The 21,639-nt window shown below is 38.0% G+C and overlaps 1 protein-coding gene across 9 annotated transcripts in view; it reads left to right on the forward strand.

Moving 5' to 3' along the window:
- UTRN (utrophin) overlaps positions 1 to 21,639 on the forward strand; it is a 448,258-nt gene that overhangs the window by 297,126 nt on the left and 129,493 nt on the right. For all 9 annotated transcript variants that reach the window (XM_053914383.2, XM_024551943.4, XM_053914384.2 and 6 more), the window contains 2 exons: positions 4,742 to 4,914; positions 16,377 to 16,533. In XM_053914383.2, the coding sequence (XP_053770358.1) occupies positions 4,742 to 4,914; positions 16,377 to 16,533 (330 nt within the window). The remainder of the gene's footprint in view (positions 1 to 4,741; positions 4,915 to 16,376; positions 16,534 to 21,639) is intronic.

The following is a 21,639-nucleotide window of genomic DNA, read 5'->3' on the forward strand; positions in this document are numbered from 1 at the left end:
GAACATTATAATGAAATAAAAGTTATGTGATAGGAAGTATTTGCCTATAATATCTCTATGGGTTGTATCATTAGAGAAATATCCAGTTAAAGGCAAAACTGGTGTTAAATATCAGTTATTAAGTAATTAAATAAGTAAGTAAATGTTTTCCTTTATTGGTGAATTTATTTTGTCCTGGGTATTGCATGATGGATACAAAAAGATCATTGACCTGATGCGAGCTTTTATAACCGTCTTCTGACAGATTCTTCTGAAAGGGTAAATTTTAGGCTTTTAATGGTGCTAGAAAATTATGTCCTTTTATTCTAAACCCCTGGCTTTTGTTAACCTTCCATATTATGTTTACATTATTTGAAGGTATGTTTTAAGACTTGCAAGCGAATGTGTAAAATATTTCTTCTGTTTCCAAGTGCTATTTCACTGCCTGAATACCTTGCTGTGGCCCCCCTGTGCACATGACTGGCTTATGGTAAATGCTTGGAAGAGCATTGCTTTGTGCTTCTAAATGGATTACGTCCCCATATCTAATTGTCAATATCCGTTCTGTGTTGTGTAATGTTCAGAAAGGCTTTCAGGGGAGAGAGGTAAGCATTGCTAGGGCAAGCCTCCCAACTATGCAGTGAGAGTAAACCCTGTTTCATGGAAGTTTAATTTATTTCACCATTTGCCGCTATATCAGAGTCATAATCTGACAGCCTCCTGGGCTGGCGTCTTCACTTTCAAGCCAGTGCTTCGTTGTACGGTGATTGTAAAGCATGATTCAGGAATTGTGTGTAATTCTAAATTTCCAGTGAAAAGCTTAAGCAGGACATTCCAGTGCAGGCTTCTGAATAATTTTAGGTTTCCTATATTAACTTTTTAAATGAAGAGATTAAACAAAATGATTACTACATCTCCTAATTATTTAGTTATCTGATTTTTTGTGGCACTAGAGTGGCTAATATGCCAGTCAGACCAGATGAACTTATTAATACATTCATTTATGCATTTATACACCCACCTGTTTATCATCTGTATGTCTACGTACATATCGATTCCCTCTTTGATCTATTTTATATTAGTCTCAGAGCCTGTGAAGGATCACAAAGAAATATTAAGATGATCTTCTCTCTTTAGGAGCTCGTGATATATTTGCTCCAAAAAGTATGCCACCAAATATTTCATTAAAAAAATAATGTATACTGATTTCCTTTTCTTTGATCACTTTCTGGTTGTTGATTTTCTTCCTAACTGTTGTTGAGACTCATGTGTGGAAGGGCTTTTCAGGTATTGAAAGATATATTCCAACATGGATACATGCTCATAGATAGTGCTTTTAACCAAAACATTATAGAAATACTTGTAACATGACTGAGTCAGCGATGCATTTATGATTTACTCCATTCCTCATTGTGCTGGGTTGGAAAAGGCATTACCTGCTGTGATGTGAGGAGCCAAACTTTCCTCATGCTTTGGTACCCAAATTTTGTGATGTGGAATGCTCTTGTGAAACTTAGGAAACACTATATGGATTTTTATGTGTTTCTGTCTTCCTATGTCTCTTGAATATGGAAGGAAGCCAACAGGTCTGGCTACGTGTTGCCTTGTGATTTTAGGTGTGGGCCATTGATAACAATGGCTAGAAACTTATACAGGGAGTTTGGGGCCAGATTCTGCATGGCGGTAGTGAGGCTTGCTCACTGTCATGAAGTTTCTTGAGACAGGTAAATATCATAGATATTTTATCTATACATCTATATCATCTACATCTACATCTATATCTAGATTTGAAGCATTCCCAGCTAAGACTATAAGGAGATTGACATTTTCCATTCATAATGTTGCCCTGCCTGAGAACCTTACATCAGTTTCTGGCTCTATTCCATTGCTCCTGTCAGTGTCTGCTCTGCACCGTCTGGAACGGGGGTGCTAGTGAAATGCAGAAGAATCAGTAACATCGGAGACTTTGTTCAGTGGTTAACCCTAATCGCGGGTGTACTCAGGTCACGCTCTGCAGGTGAGCCTGATGTAGCTTTGTCATCAGGACCAGATAACCCCAGAGACCAATGGCTTTGCAAATGTGGAGCATAAATTTTGCAGAAGCTGTCTGTCAGAGCTTACGTTCATCTCTCCCCCTTCTCAAATATGATCCTATTAGTGTCATGTTAGACATCACAGATGTCCTCAGAAACTATAATTGAGCTGTTCTGCCCCTTAACTTTGGGTAAGTGATGCCTTCCTACCACGCTGATTGAACAGTGAGGTGCAGAGGCCTCTTCATGCATCCTTCTGGTTAGTGTAGGCCGTAGGTGCTCGAAGGGCAGTCACTCAGATGCTGGCCTCTAAGCCTTGGTTCTTCATGGGTGACATCGAGTGTTTACCAGAATTGAGTTACACATTAATAAAAGCATTCTGAGTATTCAGAGAATTTCTATGACAATTTTTCATCATGCTCATTTAGAACTAGAGAAACTGCAGAAGAGTGAGGCTTAGGAAGGAAAACCAAGGTGAGAAGGGTGATGAAACTATAGTGTTTAAGAGTTTTTTGTCCCTTTACTAATTCAGATTTATTGCCTGAAATACACATTTTTAATTTTTGCAGTAAGTTGCCTTAATACTTACCAAGTAATGCCATGGAGACTTCCCCCACACCCTCGCGGCCCCCTCTGGTGTGTGTTCTGTTTGCAAGTTCACGCTCACTGGTTGAATAATAGCAGCCGTCACATGAGACTTCGCTACAACTAGATTATTTCCACTTCATTCAGGAGGAACAGATGATTGCCAAATTAGTACAGATAGTTGTGTGGGCAACCGGATAATGGGAGAGTATTAAAAAATCAAAGACCCTCTGCATTTTAAACTTTAAAATTCTTATGCTTATCTAAATTACAAAAAGAAACCCCATTTTTTATAGAAACTTGGAAACTCAGGTTTAAAGAAGAAAACTAAAATCACTGTTGATCTTCTTATACAGAGATATATTACCTTGATTTATTGCTTACAGTTTTTAATGTATGTATGTAATGATGTAGAAATACATATGCTAATTTAAATACTTACTTTAAGGGGGAAAAGGCAGAAAACTGTACTTGAACAACAATAAAAATTGTTTAAAAAATACCTACTTTAAAATTAACGTATAGTTTTGTATCCTCCATTTTTAAGCTTGATATTATATTACTGTCAATGTGTTATAATAGTTCCCACTTGATTTCCAGTTTTATTGGGAAATAATTGACATTTAGCTCTGTATAAGTTTAAGGTGTACTGTGTGAAGGTTTGATTTCTAGATATTGTGAAATGATTACCACAATTGGTTAAGCTAACATCTCTCTTCTCATATAGAAACAATAAAAAGAAGAGAAAGGGAAAAAAAGAAAAAATTTTCTCCTTGTGATGAGAGCTATTAGGATTTACACTCTTAACAACTTTTCTATATGTGACACACAAGTGTTAATTATAGTTATCACATCAAATATTACATCACTAGTATTTATTTATCTAATAATTGAAGTTTGTACCCTTTGACTACTTTCCTTTAATTTCTCCACTTCCCATGTTTCACCTCTGGTTAATTGTAAAAAGTATGGTTTCTTTTTCTGTAAGTTTGCCCGTTGTTTGCTTGTTTTAGATTCCACAGGAGAATGTACAGTGTGTGTCTTTCTCTGACTTCTCTCAGTTAGCATAATGCCTTTGAGGTCCATCCGTGTTGTCACAAGTGGTAGGATTTCTTCCTTTTTATGGCTGGGTAACGTTCCCTGGCACATATGTCTCACATCTTCTTCATCCATGCAAACGTCGAAGGACAGCTAGGGCTTCCCTGTGTCTCGGCTCTTGTAAATAATGCTGCTATGAACACGGGTACAGATATCTGTTTGAGTTAGTGTTTTCATTTTCTTTGGATGTATTTCCAGGAGTGGAATTCTTAATTCCACTTCTTTTACTTTTTTACTTTAAAAACAGTCAATGTGATAAATGTGTTTATATATGAGTCTTCCTAGGATAGGTAATTTCAACAGTTTTAAGGCTTTTGATACATGCATGAGCCTGTACAAACTCATGCATGTATTAAAATGCTTCTGCAATGCCTGAACCAATTTTTATTATTAATTTATAATAGTTCTTATTTACTTAAACTACACTAAAATTTACTTTATAAAAATGAACAAAGTACTTTCCTATTTTTCCATTAGTTTTTATTTCTTTATTCTTTTTTTTATTGTTGTTCAATTACAGTTGTATGCCTTTTCTCCCCATCCCTCCACCCCACCCCAAGTTTTTATTTCTTAATGAGGACATTTTTATGAAAGTGGGTTTTTTTTAATTTTAGAAACAAACTGTATTAGATTGAAGGAATGAACAATTAGTAAGTTTGTCTAAATGTTAAAAAAGCAATTAAAATGATGTATTATCTGGCAACTTCTTTAAAGCTTCATATTTTGAGGGGAGTTTTACCCAGACATAAATGGGAGAAAGAATTCGATTGAATCTAACTAGCTGAAAAATGAAATATGTTGTGATATATTTTATTTTTAAGAACTGGAAAATCAATGTATTGAAGATTGTTATCATCTTCAATGTATTAAAGAATATTATTTTTAATGTAAGAAATTTGGAAACACTTGAATTCGTTACAATTTATGGTGAAAGTCACTATTTTGTTTTTAAAAAGTAAACCTTATCTGTGGATATACAAACAAAGCTCTGTGTAGGAATGCCAACATTAATACTTTGCACTGTCTCTTTGCTTTTCCTTCTTTAGGACATCCAGGCAGAAATTGATGCCCATAATGACATATTTAAGAGTATTGATGGCAATAGGCAGAAGATGGTGAAAGCATTGGGAAATTCTGAAGAGGCCACTATGCTTCAGCATCGACTTGATGATATGAACCAAAGATGGAACGACTTAAAAGCGAAATCTGCAAGCATCAGGTCAGAATAGTCAATATTGAAATAAAACTAATGGTGCGGGAGAGTCCGATTCTTGTATGTGAGTCAGACAGAGAACAAGAAGCCATATGATCGTGCTACTTCCTCAGAAATACTCTAAGATTTAAGTGCAAAGATTATTTTTCTAAAGCTCTGGCTTTAGCTCCATGTCCTGTACCCTCTACCAGCTGTTCGTGATTATTCACAAATTTGCATATCGTATTTTGAACCAAATAATACTAATGATGATGTTGCCAACACTGGATTACTATCGTTTACCTGGACCAAGCACTGTGTTAGGATCATTGCAAACAGTATTTAGTACTCAAAAATTTCTTGCAGGTGAATAGTAAAATTCTTTCTTAACGTGAGGAAGCAGAGGCTTAAGGAATGGGAGAAACTTGCCACGTATTTGAGCTAACCAGGGCCAAGCCAGCATTTGAATCTAGACCTTCTTTTAGACTCTTGGCAATGAACATGTTTCACTTCATGATGCTGTTTGTATTTCCAATTTGAGGAAATTAAATATTGCTTATGGATACTAAAGTGGAAAACTGATGATTCATGTCTGCATTTGAAGAGAATAAAATTCAATGAGGATAATTCGAGGATTAGAATCCCAACTCTGAGAGGACCTTGGAAAAATACCTACTGTGACAATTATTCATGTTGTTGGAAGTCAAGAGTATTTTAGAATTACATTCAGTAAATAGTGGATATAAGTTTAGGGGAAACTGAGATTATGTTACTGAGCAAAGATCCCAAAGAAACTATTGGGAGAAAGACCAAGACCTTGCACCTGGGTCAGTTTTTTTCAAGTTCAGAACATGTATGATATATTGAAGAATGCACAGTTTAAACCAAATGATCTTGAATTCGACTTTTTAACTTTACTATTTATTTACTGATCGTGAGCAAGTCACTTAGTCTCTCTGAGCCTTAGTTTTCTCCTTTACAGAATCAAACTATAAATAGTTAATTTATATGATTGCTGTGAAGATTGAATAAGATAATTTGATAGTTCGTTAATCCATGTCAAGCCTGTTCGGTGTGGCATGCAGTTTATTTTATTTTATTTTACTTTTTACATAATGGGGCTCAGAAAATCTGCTTCAGGTGCCTTCTGGATTTCATGGAACTAGTTTATAGGGAGTGGGAGTCTTCAATGATTATGATTGTGAATTAATTTAATTTTTTTCTGAAGAGATGTCCTAAAGGTTTTTATTTTTCTGGAGCTCCTAGGGGGAGACTTGCACTTCTTTTTACACTTAAAGAAGGAGGCACTGTAGCATCTCCGTGGAAGCCTCTGTATAAAGACCTCATTGAAAATCATGTTAGTATCGGCCAACTACACTTTTTAAATAAGAGGGACATTCTGGAGTAGTGTGCAGTGAGAATATATTTATGCCTGTTGAAGATTGAATTTTCAAGTGGCCAGATCCCATTTGGCTACACCTTTCTGTTCCCCATAAATATAAATAAGTAAAAAAAGACTTAAAATGTTAACACAGACAAACATTCACCAAAGTTGTAGCAAAACCAACCTTAGCCCAAGGAGCTCAAAGCCAAAAGGGTGGCCCTGGTGAAAGTGCTGTGGGTGGTGCTGGAATTTTGAGGGCCGGAGGATGAGTTCTGTAGGTCAGAGAACTTCCTGAAGGCCCGCATCATGGACAGATCAAGTGGAAAGCCGCAGAAAAACAACAACGAAAACAAAACCTGTGACACTGCCTACGCCTGTCAAGTCACGTTTTCTGTAACCTGCAAGGAGAGAACTGATAAACTTGTTGCAATATTGTCTTACACATAACAATGCTATTTTTAGAAGACGGGAGAATAAACTTTTGCCAGTGGAATTCTGCATCATGATAGATCATACATTCCAGTAAAATGTGTTATTAATGTGATCAGGAATTAAAATAACTTTCAGCTTCATTACCCACCCCTGGAAATTCAGGCACTGATTCAAGCATTTAATGAGAACTTACTTCTAATTTGAGGCATTGCTAACCATAGGTATGGCCTCTTCCCCGAGGGCCTTGGCAGTTCTGTCCAGGTTAAGATGGGCCCCATGGAGGGAGTGGTTATGCTTGTTTCAAACCACCAGCAAAGGCTTCATGACAGAGATGATTCCTAAGTTGAGCCATGAAAGATGTATAGTTATTCCTCAGATGGACTGGGTGAGGACTGGAGAAGGGATTCTAGGCAGGGGGCTTAAAGTAACACTGTATTTTCATGGAATAGTTAAGAAGTTCAGTCTGGCTAAGAACAGAATTTGCTGTTGGTGTAGAGAGGAAAGACTGTGGCTAGAGGAAAAGGTAGAGAGAGAGGTAAGACATAAATCATGGAACACCTGTGTGCACCACGCTCCATTCCACTGGTGAGGGAATTTGAACACTTCTAGGTGACATAATCAGATCTGAGTTTGCCAAGGTCGCTCCCACACAACCATGAGGATGCATTAGATGAGCACAGTTCTGAAGACAGGGAGACTTGTGCCGAGACCTTTTCAGTATCTAGGAAAGAAGAGAGAGACTGAATAGATACTTAATTCATGCTGTTGAGGAACTGGCCAGACATCTAGAGACAAATAACCAGGAGCCACTGGATGGAGATCTCTTCGAAAGAGAGCTGTAGGCCAAATGATGGTGGGTGGGGGGTCTCCAGACAGAGGGGTCAGAGAAGCATTGTGGGTAGGCAAGACGGTGCACAATGGGAGAGGGCACAGCATGGAATCCCCGGCAACCCCGATACATAAGGAACAGGGGAAGGAAAGGGAGACCAGCAAAGAAGCTGAGAAGGGGCTGTCCTTGAGGAGAGAAGAGGCCCTGGGGAGTGTTGTCAAGAGCCAAGAGGAGGCGTTTCAGAAAGGAGGCTCAGTTAATAGGGCTGGCTGCTTGAAGAAGTCAAGGAAGATCAGGGCTACAGAGTCCAGCTCTAATCAAGGACTTTGTGACTTTTTTGCCAGGGCCATTTTGTGATAGAGACAAGCATCTGATTGCAGAGGACTAAAGAGTCAGGCTGGGAAGTGGGGCCCTGGGGATGGAACTGAGTGTACATAGTCTCTCTTTCTTAAGTCACTGCTCTGAAAGGGGAGGGGGAGAGATCACATCGCTCTAACTATTACACATTTGTAACAGTTGGCAAGCTACATCTGTATCTATATTGACCTTTCTCTGCTTTCGTAGAGGTTGGACGTGTTTAATGTAATCAGTGATAGAGTTTCATTTTTATCTTCAAAAAAGGGACGTAATAAATTTCATGAACACATTCAATATTGCTCAGACATTTATAGAAGATAAAAAGGTTAATTATGCTCAGCAGTGGGCCCTCATACAGGAAGTAATGTGGTGGAGGACAGTGTTTTGTAACATTATACTCTGGAGCTAGACTGCCTGGGTTCAGACCCTGGCTTTGCCACTCAGCTGGTGTGGCCCCGCGGGCAGGTTACTAAGCCTAGTGTTAGTCTCACTGGTTACTATTCTGGTTGGCACTGATCAGTTCAAAAGACACAGACATTTTCTCTACCCTGTCTTTTTCTATCTTTATTCACTAATCCTGGGAATTTCTGAGAAGGTCCCCAGCAAGGCTGGATACTGGACAAATACAAACCAAAAGTGTGGCCCGGAGAGAAGAGCGCTGCCCTGTGAATTACCAACAGACCAGGTTGGAGAACAGAGTTTGGAGTGAGAGCTAAATGGAACTGTTCACTGAACTTCAGAATGAGGCAGAAATTGCCAACAGTCATGGTTCAAGGTGTTCTCCAGGGAGAAACCCTGCATGGAAGAACAGAAAGAACATGACGTATGCAGACCTGTTCTCAAGAGTTAAGGGGGGGCTGAGCTTAAGCACATCCAGTGATGCCCAGGTTTGCAAGTCAGATTCCTTACTCCACCTCTACAGGGACTGAGAGAGAAAAGGGGCAGAGAAGAGGCCAGGAGTGTGCTTGGTGAGAACATCCCTCCCCAAGGCAGGAAGTGTTCTCAACAGCAAGCATGCAGAGACAGCCTATCTCCCAGCCACCTGGCTCCTTCCATCCTTACTGAAAGTGGCGCCTGTGGAGCACACTGAGAATTTCTGCTTCTCTGTTCTTTCCTCTCATTCCTCAAAGCACATTCTACCTTTAACACTGGCTTCTCTTGGGAACATCTGTGTCTTTAATATTTCTGTAAGCTCTTCCACCACTTTTCTTTATAATTGAAAGCTGTCTGCTTTACTTAAATTTAATTAAATGTAAGTTTAATTTGCCAATTTTTCCCACCTGGCAGTCACTGGGAATATTCTGCATATTTAACAATAGCTATGGACACCAGACAATCAGAATACCAGCCATAAGCTCCCAGGATGGCACCCGCAGACACATTGGCGGAGCAGGAGCCCGGCCACGCATCTGCTAACAGAAAAAGTGGCAGCCTCTCAGCTATTTCTAGCACATTGCTTCTCATCTGTCAACGACTTCCCCTTAGAAGTGACTATATCCAGCCATGACCAGAGCGGCTCAGTTGATTGGGGGTCATCCCACAGAGCAAAAGATCACCGGTTCGATTCCCAGTCAGGACATAGGCCTGGATTGCGGGTTCGGTCCCCATTTGGGGCACCAACAGATTGATGTTTCTCTCTCTCTTTCTCACATAGATGTTTCTCTCCCTTTCTTTCTCCCTCCCTTCCTTTCTCTCTAAAATTAAATAAATAAAGTCTAACAGAAGACAAGTGAATACATCCATTAATTTGCCCTCTTACCATCTAGTCCCTGCTTCCTCCTGATCTCCAGAAAACACTTCTACTTTGCTCATTGATTTGAGCGTCTGACTTCCCCCTCAATCTCCATCTTTCCTTCAGTTGTCATCTTGGTGTCGATATCCATATTGATCACTTTTTATATTTTTACTTACAAGTTTCTTTTTTAGCTTTATAAAAGTCTGTATTCCTGTTCCAAGTCCCGTAGACCTGGCCATACCTGAGATCCAGTTAATGTCTCTTGTCGTCTTGGCATTCTTGAGATGATCGCTGTCCAGGAGACCAAGGCAAGATCATTCTCCAGAACACATTTAATGTCACTACACTCCGTCTGGCCGTGCGTACCTGAAGGCCTCTGATTTGCCATGTTAGTTAGAGAAGAGCCCTCCGTGGTATCAAATCCCAACTGTTTACAATATCATCAATGAAACAACTCTCCTTCACACTTCAATGGTGGATTTTATGAAGAAGATACCTTCTTGCATTGCTTATTGCATACCAGGACCATCTCTGTACTGTTACCTGACTTTACAGTTTTGGCCCGTGTATATAATTCAACTAAAGTATTACAACTAGATTTTTTTAAACTTAAATTTTCTGATCTTTTCAACTGAATTATTAGCTTTCTTTTTATTTTTCCTTCTTCCTGAACCTGCCCATCTTTCTCCTAATCTTTAGTTGCTTAAACCCTTCCTCTTTGAGAACCATCAACCCCTCTTACTCAGCTTGAATCCCATCATGAGCCATTTCAGTGATGTCAGGGCCTTGAATTTCTTCTCCCCCTTGAATTTCTTGAATTTCCTGTTGAGTTTTTAAGTTTCTGACACTCTGATCATCTCGTCCTCTCCTTCCTCTGCTCTTAACTGTGGGCTACTAGAGAGTGAAAAGTGGTAACATTTGTTTACTATAGTTTGATCCTTTTTCCTTAGAATTGGTATTGTGATTCTGAATGATTTTCCATCATATTCACCAGCAGGCCTATTTCTAAAAGATTTCAAGTCCTCTTTACCTCCTGAACTGCTCCCCAAAGTCCCTCTCTGCAGGTGGTCTGGCTTCTCTTTCCTGAGAGTGACACCATCTGTTGAATGCCCCATCTGTGTATTCTAAATTTCAAATTGTGTTTTAATTGTGATAAAGTTAGTATTGTCATAGCAGGGGGCATCTGCTCTAATTTATCATCCTTTTTAGAAAGAGAATATCTGGCAAAGGTCATAATAACAGTTAATATTCGTCGAACATTTATGTGCCGAACTGACGCCAAGTGCTCTACAGGCATCACCTCCAGTGCCCATGGTGTGGTCACCAGAACTGTGTGGTAATATTTGGCTCAATACCTTGGTTAGTTTCTTAAATATTATATTGCAATCTTTTTGGATGACTATGATTAAACTTTTTAAATACTAAAATCCAAGGTGCTCCTTTGTGATCAAAGAACAATATGTACAATTGTATATTATACTTACAACAGCAGAATAGAAGATAGCTAATGATTTGAAACTTGATACACTCTTAGGAACTTTAGGATTATTTTCTTCCTTTTTGGAAAAACGTGAATTGGAAATATACTAATAAATTCATTAATGGGAATGACATGGCCTAAATTTTATATTTTATTTATTTAATTTAGGATTATGTTAATTAAATATCTACTTATCAGTTTAGTTATGTTTTAATATAAGTCCTTATTAACATGTGGTTTCACAGGCCAGTGAAATTGTCAAATCTAATGAAAACAGAGTTCAAACACAAAATTCTGTCTTCTCGTTCTTTTATGAGCTTCTTAAAAATGCAGGGCACCTTTTAAAAAGCCGTTAGAGAAGATTAACATTTCACATCATCATTATAGCTAGCGTTACCAGATTTTACAATGTCCCCGATTCCACTTTTCACCTCAGGTAATTGATTTTTGCTCACCATGTTGTAAAACGACTAAAATTTCTTTTCCCCAAGTCTAACAGAGGACAATTCTGCTGCTCTTCTCTCTTTCCCCTCACCCCCCCACCCCTGCCCCTGGCTTGGCGCTTTGCCATTCGACTTCCTGCGATGACAGCCATGGCTCTGTAGGGTAGCACATTTCGTGGGGTAGCCACTAGCCATATGTGGCATGCTGAGCACTTGAAATGTAGCTAATGCAACGATGAACTGAACTTCAAGTTTTATTTATTTTAATTTAATTTAGATTGAAATAGCCACATATGCTGGTGGCTACCATATTGGAGGCCCAGCTCCAGTGTTCTTTCAGCACAGACTGAACTCTGAGGACCTCACTTTTTTCTTCTAATGGGTCTTAATTTTCTTGCTGGTAGCAGGAAAAAATCCCCTTTTAATGTTACTGGTCATTCTTGTACTAACAAAGGTATTTTCTTTTGTTTTAACTTAATTTATAATCTATGAGTGTTACCATAAGCTAAAAATAAATTTGATTTGTAGTGAGAAAGCCAAATCGGACACCTAATTCTGTGCAGTCCTTATATAATAGGGGATAGTATGTCTTTGCTCCTGTTACTTCGGGCCATTATACTCTTTGGTAGACTTGTTTTTCAAATGTCTACAAATACATCTGAGTAGGTTCTATCTGCCCTCCATGATGGAAGCGATGTAGTGGAAGGAGCTCGGACTTCAGTTTAGATCCCAAATTCTCACCATGGCTTCTGGGCACGTTTCTCCCTCTCTGAGCCAGAGTTATCACTAGGTTTCCTACCTCAGAGTACAGCGGTTTACTTGTTTGTCTCCTAACTTGACCTAACTTTCTATCCCTGATACCAGAGTGGGTGCTCCCCCAACGTTTGTTTGTACTGAATAAGTGAAAAACAACAATGACAGTGTTTTATCTTAATAAATACTCCTTACTCACAAAGTTTCCTCTATTTCTCACATCTGTATAATGGGAGAAGGGCTAAAAACTTATTCGAAGAAACATTGAAAGGTAGAAGCATCTGGGGATTTAAAATAAGTATTAATAAATAGTTTCTTCCATAGTTCACTCATTTCCTTCCTTCCTTCCTTCCTCATTCCCTCCTTCCCTCCCTCCCTTCTTTCTTTTCTCCCTCTCTCTCTCTCCCAGATTCAGATGTAAAATTTGGCACAGCATAGGAAATATAATCAATAATATTGTAGTAATTATGTATAGTTTCAATATGGGTATTAGACTTTTTAGGGGGTCACTTCATAAGTTATATAAATGTATAACCACTCTGCTATATATCTGAAACTAATATAATATTGAATGTCAACTTTATTTGAAAAATAAAAAAAAATTTAAAAAATAAAGTCAATGCCAGGATATTTTTCTACTGTATTTAAAAAATTATTATTTTTATGAATCTTTACCTTTTAACAACTTTTGCATATTTTATAAATTGTCATTTAAAATGTTTAAACAGTTGTAAAATAAATGATTCAATCTAAAAAGAGGGGAGTTTTATAAAGCATATTATGTAGTAGACATTATCCTAGGTTGATACTGCATTCAGTGAAAGTACCTATTATTTAGCCCATGTCGAGAGCCCAAGGAATAAACTGCAGCAGGTGAGAGTTAGGACAATGAGTCAATTATCCAAAACGTAAGTGCCCACGGATATGTGTCAAACACAGAAATGTTTTAAGTGAAGATTCTGGAAACATGATTGATGACTGGTTCTAAAGTCTTGGGGAAGTGTAAGCTTTAAAATTTTTAGAGTCAAATTGAGAAAGTACAATTAACACCATACACAGATTTAAGGTTTCTTCTTGCAAAGCATTCAGCCCATGGCCCAAGAAAAAGCTTTCATCTTGAAAGATGAAAGAATTACATTGAAACTAGAACACTGAAGGCCACTGCGGAAGCGCGCATGTATTTGGGCATATGGTAGTAATCCACTGAACACGTAGTTATAGTCCATTGGAGAATAACCAAATCAGATTTTCCAGGCAGAGATTCTGCCAGATCAAGTTGCTTTTTACTCTGGAAAATGAAAGATGCCGAGAAGTACACATACTCATGTTATCTTTTTTCAATTTCAAAGTTGTTTCAGTATCTCCTTTATAAAAGTATTGCCTTCATCTTTATAAATAAATAGTTCTTCAGGTGCTGAGTGCCGTCGACTTCAATGATCAATTTCATTATTTCCATTCAGTCGAAAGAGTTAATTGCATTGAAAAAGAAAAGACATTTGCATGCTCTTCAATACAGTGAGTGTGTAACTAGAAATCAAAGTAACGTCTGGTTTGTTACTGATTAAAGAGGTAAGCTACAGACACTGAAGATGCAGGATCAAATGATCTAAGAGGTCAGAGTATGTACATGAGTGTTTTTGCACACTCAACAGACACTCAAGCACTTCTTGATTTACAAAGGACCTCTGATTTCTAGTGGTCTTTTTAGAAAAATTACACCTACAAGTACTGGAAAGAAATTTTATCAGGTTAGTCAAATATATGCAAAATTGCTTTTAACTGTCAGGAAGAATTTTCAGTTAATATAATTAAAATTATTCAGTTCTGCTCTGTGACAAGTAAAATCATTTATCAGGGATAGGTAATTACATATTTGTCCTAAAATTAATGAAAATGAACACAGAAAAGCTGGTGTTCAAGCAGAACTGGAATCTCATTAAATAACAATTTTATACAGCATCGGGAATATAGTCAATAGTATTGTAATAACTATTGTAATAACTGTGTATGGGGTCAGCTGTGTATTAGATCTATTGGAGTGACCACTTTTTAAGATATATAAATGTCTAATCACTATGGTTTACATCTGAAGCCAATGTAATGTATGTCAACTGTAATTGAAAATAATTTTAAAAAATCCCTAATTATAAAAAAGAGGCAACTCAAAAAAAAACCCACTTTTGTAAAGTGAGGTCAATTATAGCCCCTGTAGAATGAATAGAAAAATTGTAAATGCAAGAGAATAAAATAAAAATTTTGACCATACATAATTCTTTGGGAACTGTCCCTTTTTGTACTTGAAATTATTTTTTATTGTTTTAGTTTGTTTTCTATTAGCCAGCTGACAATGGAACTAGAACTAGATGGCAGGACAGTTGGTCTTTTGTGTGTGACGGAATGTTGGTTCATTCTGTTTTAGAGATACCCGGAACTCCTTTTTTTTTTTTTTCTTTTAGCTGCTAGACTATGGTCATTACTTCGTGCATTGGAGATGAGCTAGAGATCAGTGACTTATGGTTGTTATGAAGATGTTATGAACTTTTAAACAAAGACTTTAGATACTGTTGATCTATTTCTGGGAGTCCCACCTAACATGATCAGTGGGGAAATACGTGTGTGAATTATCTAGAGCAGAGGTCTCAGCTTTGCGACGGAGCCTCAAGCAGATCCGGTGCCTGAAGGGAAATAATTGGTAGATCTGAGGGTCGGTGGTGGCTGTGCCTGGTTTCTCTGGGTAAAAGAGCAGCTTTGTGGAAGTGGGAATCCTAATGGGTCAAGGTGAGAATTGTCTGAGAGGATATGAAACCTGATGAACAGAGGTTTCTTGTACCTAGAGTTGCCCCAAATCTTTTCTCATCAGAGTCTTTAGTCTTCGGACACTGTTGTGTAAAAGGCTTATGTCTGTCTCCATCGGCCTTGCCCCTTTCACTTGAAAGGTCAACATAATTCCATTTTGTGCAGTGTAGCGCTTAAGTCCACATTCACAGTCTGCCCACTGGGGTGAAGCAGGATTGAGGAAATGCTGATTTCTTGAGTCTCTGCAGTCATTTCTAATGGGTCTATTTTTTCATATCCAGCCCGTGTGGTGTGGTTTAAACTGGATAAGTGGGTTTTCTCCAAGATCCTTAGCAGAACAACTAGCAAATCTGTGCTTGTTCACATTTCTATTCTCAAAGGCCTTGGATGTTACTGGTGCCTTCCTCATATGAAACGGTATTTCCTTAACATGGTTTTCTGCTTAGGAAGTTCATAATTTAAGCATCTAAGTGTACTTTTCTGTGAAATGAAGATTTACCTTTAAATCGGACTATGAAGTAGTGCAGTCAGTGATTTCTGCTCAATTGTTTTCTATTCACAGTGGACATTTGTCACTGGACTGATAGTATTCTCTCCAAATAATGCCTTATGTTTTCCAACTTTTTACAAAAATGTTGGTGATGTTCTGTTTTCAGTAATTTATTTGGGTACAAGAGAAATAGGGGTGTTAGTTATTTCCTTTCTTAAAAAATTAATTAGCCTGTTTTGGAAAGAAAAATAACATGGGCCTGTTGTAAATATTCAATTAGTACAAAATTACATAAAAAATAAATGTTTACTATGTTCTCAGTAGTAACCACAGCTGGTATATTTCTTTGTATATATTGTATACACATACAATTTCTTTCTTCCCTGTCCCTCTCTTCATGTATATAGATGAAATGAGAAAAAATTATTCTGAATGTGGATATGTAATACACATAAACTACTGAAACTTTTTTTTCCAATTTTACATTATATCATGGATATTCTTCTTGAAAGCCTCATGTTTTGCTTTTGTGGTATAGAAGTGTACATTTAAAATTCTGATACATAGTACCAACATGTTCTCTGAATTCAAATAACTTTTTCACAGAATAACTTTCTTAGGGAATATAGTCAATAGTATTATAATAATTATAATTTCATTTTTTAAAAACAGTGAGCCTCTTTCTTGGTTATAAACATTAGTCATACAAGATTAGTAGGCTAAAGGAATGTATATAATTTTTTGGATGCAATTCACACATCTAACTGTGGTCCGCATTACCTCTCCACAGGGCCCATTTGGAAGCCAGTGCGGAGAAGTGGAACCGGTTGCTGATGTCCTTGGAAGAACTGATCAAATGGCTGAACGTGAAAGATGAGGAGCTTAGGAAACAAATGCCTATTGGAGGGGACGTTCCCGCCTTACAGCTCCAATATGATCATTGTAAAGTAAGTTGACCTCATATGGTGGACAACTTTTTTAATTAATTTTGATTTTGGTGAAGTAAATACTTAAAAGTCTAGGTAAATATAAGTTGAACGAATTGGCATAGGCCCTGACCTACTTCCCACCCCCACCCACCTCTTTTAGGCCTTTAAGCACTTATTTTGTATCCCTTTCTTCCATTTGTCTCAGTTAAGTTTTCTCTTTTTATTTAAACTTTTAAAAACACATTTCAGCTATTTAAAATCATAATTATGAAATTTATCTAATTTCCCAATAGATTTTAAGATATTAATATATTGGGAAAATGTTTTCACTGCAAGTTAATCTTAAATTTCAAAATCATAGAGTCATAAAGAATTACAAAGTATCTTATTTATAATAGATGAAGTTGAAAAAGTAAGGGCTTGCAATAGTAAGAAAATAGAATGTACTTAAGTCTTACAGCAAATGGTAATAGTATTTAAGATCATTTTATGTTTTCTTTTTCTGAACTTGGACCTTTTTTTGAGTTACATTTTTATTCTCAAATTTCTCTCTCTCTGCAAATTTTACTTCTGCTCTGATAAGCAGATATGCTGAAATGTTATCTACTGACAGATTAATTCTTAGATCCCTGGATTATTTAAATTATTTGCCTTATAACTTTCTATTTATTTATATAATATTCTGTCACACTAATTTTCTCAAATATTACATATCAGCTTGTTTTATTATACATTTTTTCTCTTCACATGCATTGCATGTGCTAAATATGTACATTTTAATGTAACGTTAGAATGCTATTCTCATTTAAAAAATGACAGACACTAACTCATGCACCTTCTAAAGGAAAGTGCCATCTATGCAATACGCTGCTTTAATGCACGATGGTAAGATCTTGAAACTTAGTTTGTTGTGAATCCTTGTGATGAGGTTATTCAAGTTACCGGTTTGTGAACATTCTCTTTCTACTTAAAAACTGAGTATGATAGAGATGTAGCGGAAACGTGAGGAAAAAGAAGATAACACTGGTGTGATACACAACATGAATAACAATAATAATACTATTTTAATGATTCATTTAAGAAAACTACATTTCTCCTTACTTTTTTTTCAACTTTCCCTTCTACTTGTTATTTGTATACCATTTTCGGGTTCAGGTATCTGCAATGAAGTCGAATAACGTGAAGCTTTCTAATAGAAGTGCTCTGTAAAGGCATAAAAGCTTCGTGACCATGTGCTACTAATTGTTCTTAAAACCAAAATCCCGAAGTGTGAAATGATTGTCCTAGTCTGGCCCGAGCAAGTAAAGTGCATATCAGCTCAGCATTTCTAGTAAGTCCTGGCTATTTTCCACCCCACCCCGACCCCGGGCGAGGTCACACACCCTGTTCTATGCTGTTTTGGTCCACCCTAGAGCACTCTGTGCCGTGTTCTCCTTAATCCCTGCAGGCCCAGGCACTTAGTAGTGATAGTAATACCGATAATGTTGTTGATGATAATACTGATTTATTCAGTAAGGATCTACTGAGTGTCTAATCTGCACTGTACACTATTAGGCAGTGGTGAATCGACAGGAGCAAAGTTCTTGCCTGATTCTGAGTAGGGAAAGACAGACAATGGGCAAGTGATAAATATATAATACATCCCGTGGTAATAAGTGACATGGAAAAAAATAAAGAAAGGTCAAGGAGAGAGAGCAGCAGAGATGCAATTTTATGTGGAGGTCAGGGAAGTGTCATAAATGGGCGATTTTTGAATAGAGACCTGAAGTAGGGGGGGGCAATAAGCAATGCTGCTCTGTGGAGGAAGAAGTGTTGGGGAAAAGGAGCCAAGAGGACACAGGCCATAGAGGCTGTGATGTTCTGGGCGTATCTGAGGGATACCATAGATACCTGTATGGTTGAAGCTGTTCAGACAGACAGTGGGGTAGGAGATGAAGTCAGGTAGGGGAGGGGGAAGGTTGTTCAGATCACATAGGTCCTTGAAAATCTTTGTAAGGACTTTGGCTTTTTCTCTGAGTAAGATGGGAAGCCATGGAGGTTTCGATACTTTTAGTGCTGTGCTCTGTTTACGTTATGTAATGGTTACTAGTTAAATGGCGAATAGAATATAGAGGGGTTCAGTAATGAAGACGGAGGTGGAGGTGACTTGGATAAAGGTGTAGCAGTGGGAATAGTGAGAAGAACTGGTTTCTGAGTGTATTTTGAAAGAGCCAACAGGATTTGCTGGATCGGAGCTCTGTGGGTTAAGGGGAAAGAGGGGTCATGGAGTCGAAGGTTTCGGACAAAGTAAGTGGAAGGATGGCGTGCCATTCTGAGAGCTGGGAAAAGTGCTGGGTGAGCTGTCTGGAGAGGAAGTTCAAGAGTCTGTTTTTTGCCCTTTTGAAGTTTAAGATGCTTATCAGGCAGTTGAATATATAGGTCTGAAGTTGGAGGAAAGGCCAGGACTAGATTAAAATTATTAGAATATATATTAGTGGTGGAATTGGGTAAGCTCACTTATGGAGTCAAGAATTTCAACACATGAGCCCTGGCCACCCTAGCTTTAGAGGTTGCAAAGATGGGACTGAGAAGGCGGAGCCAACAAGGAGAAGAACTAAGGACAGAGTCCAGGAGACCCAGGAAAGGGTTTCACAAAGCAGGGTGTAATCATGCGGATCAAATATTGCTGAGAGGCTGAATAAGACAAGGTCAGAAAATTGACCACCTGAAGAAAGAGTCATTTCAGTGCCATGGTAAAGCTGGAAGCCTAATTAGAGTAGATTCAAGAAGAATATGAGTGGAAATATAGAGCGCTCTTTCAAGGATTTTTACAACAAAGATAACAGAAGTGAGACAGGAGCTGGAGGGACTATGGGGAGTGGGGTACAGTAGTCCTGCCTTGTCCATGGGGGATACATTCCAAGACCCCCCATTGGTACTTGATACTCTGAATAGTACCAAACCCTACATGTACTATGGTTTTTCTTGTACATACATACTTATAATTAAGTGTAATTTATAAATTAGGCACAGTAAGATTAACAATAATAACTAATAATACAATAGAACAATTATGACAACATACCATAGTAAAAGTTATGTGAATATGGCCTCTGTGTCTCTCAAAATATCTCACTATAGTGTTTTCAACCATTTCTTCTTCTTCTTTCTTTTTTGATGATGTGAGATAATACAAGGCCTTATTAAGTCGAGAACTTTCACCTTTCCTCTGTATACGTGTAAAAGCACTTGTGACTCCTCTCTGACGTATTAGAATCGCCAGCAGCACTCCTCTTATGCTTTGGGGCCATTATTAAGTAAAATGAGCGTGCTCGAACCCTGCGATACCATGGCAGTCGATCTAGTAATGGAGATGGTTACTAAGTGACTAACAAACACATTACACTTGCAGCGTGAAAACGCTGGACGGAGTGATGATTCACATCCCGAGAACAGAGTGGGACTGTACGCGTTTTCATCACGCGTGTCAGAATGCCATGCAATTGAAAACTGAGGAATGGTTTATTTCTGAAATTTCCCATCTCATATTTTCAAGCTGCAGTTGACCACAGGTCACCTGACCCATGGGAAGTGACCCCACGGATACGGGAGGACAACTATAGTGGTTTATGAAGGTGGGGGCTGATCGAACCTGCTTCCCGGGTCACAGGAATGATCCTGCGAAGTGGGAAAAGTCTGTGATGCAGGAGGGAGGGCACCGACTAGGCAGAGGGGCGGGCGGGTCCAGTGTACAAGTGGAGCTATTGGTCTTAGGTAGAAGGGCAAAGAGTTCACCCATTTTCACAGGCAGCTGTCTGAATTACTTTATTTTGAACCACACAGCACGATTTAAGGGAGTCAAATTAATTGGACAATCTTGCAATGCTAAATTAGAACGTCTAGAGATTATGAGATGAATTTTTTTAATGGGACAAAGACATTTAACGCTGATTTGTTAATTATTCCAGGAGATATAACAATATAAATGCAAGTCTTGGATGTCATTGTATACAAGCTTTAAGATCAATTTAAAAAGCAGTGTGTCCTTTTACTTGTGGACAAGAAAAATACACTTCCACCAGAAGCAGCTAAAAGCTACTGTGCTGATGTTGCAGGAATAAGCACTGAAGTTTCACATTAAAATTTCCAGGGACAGCATTATACGTGGAGTAGAAAACACCGTGGTTGGATGTGGGTTACTGCAAGCTGGAGAACCATTAAGAGACTCAGAAGTTGTTTCTAGGGATGTAAACTCTCCCAAAAAGAATTATGTGGAAAACTTCAATAAAATAATTATAAGTAGACATCAGACTAACCTCAGCAGTTTATATATTAAAGTTGGCCAAATATTTTGGGGGGCTTTTCTCAAGTGGATAGTGGTGTATTATCCTCTATTATTCTGAGGCACCTTATGTTGGACGTTTCTATACAAAGTTATTGAACTTAGCATATGACCTTGGATGGACCCAGTTTCAATTCCCACCTATTCCAGTCACTAGCTCTGTGATCTAGGCTTTGGGGGCCTATTGTCCAATCTCTTCAGTCCTGTTCTGGCCATTGGTATATAAATCACTCAGTCCAGCACATGTAGCGGGTGCGCAATAAGCATTAGCTGTTGGAGTTATTCTTTAAACTAGGGCTTATATTTTCTAGTATTGAAACGAATTAGTTGTTCCGTGTTTACATTTTGTATTTTATCATGGGTTTAATTATGTTTGGGCACTATAAATTTTGTTATCATAACTTGACATTTATTATTTTAGTCTGTTGGAAGTTTAAATGATAACTTAGCCTACTCAGGAAATGGGATACAGTCATTGAAGCAACAATGTATTTGAGAATTTACATAGGGTAAGATACTATATGAATCTAGACTGGGAGATGATGTATTTCTTCTTTTTAATAAAACAGCCCATAGGGCATGCAGTGCCGTTAGTTAGCTTATCAAAGGGAACGAATTATAAATGTTTAGCCATTAATCTAATTACCTTTAAAGGCAATAGTTGAATGCTACCATAATTTCCAAGTAAGGGACACAATTAATATGCATTATCTTAAATCGAAGTTTGCATGACTTTCTTCTGGGTCCAGGCTTCTTTGACCACGCCGGGTAATTATGGTAAGAGACTCTGGTATCTCATATTA

Source organism: Desmodus rotundus, chromosome 11, assembly GCF_022682495.2.
Source record: "Desmodus rotundus isolate HL8 chromosome 11, HLdesRot8A.1, whole genome shotgun sequence".
In the NCBI taxonomy this organism is placed as follows: domain Eukaryota; kingdom Metazoa; phylum Chordata; class Mammalia; order Chiroptera; family Phyllostomidae; genus Desmodus; species Desmodus rotundus.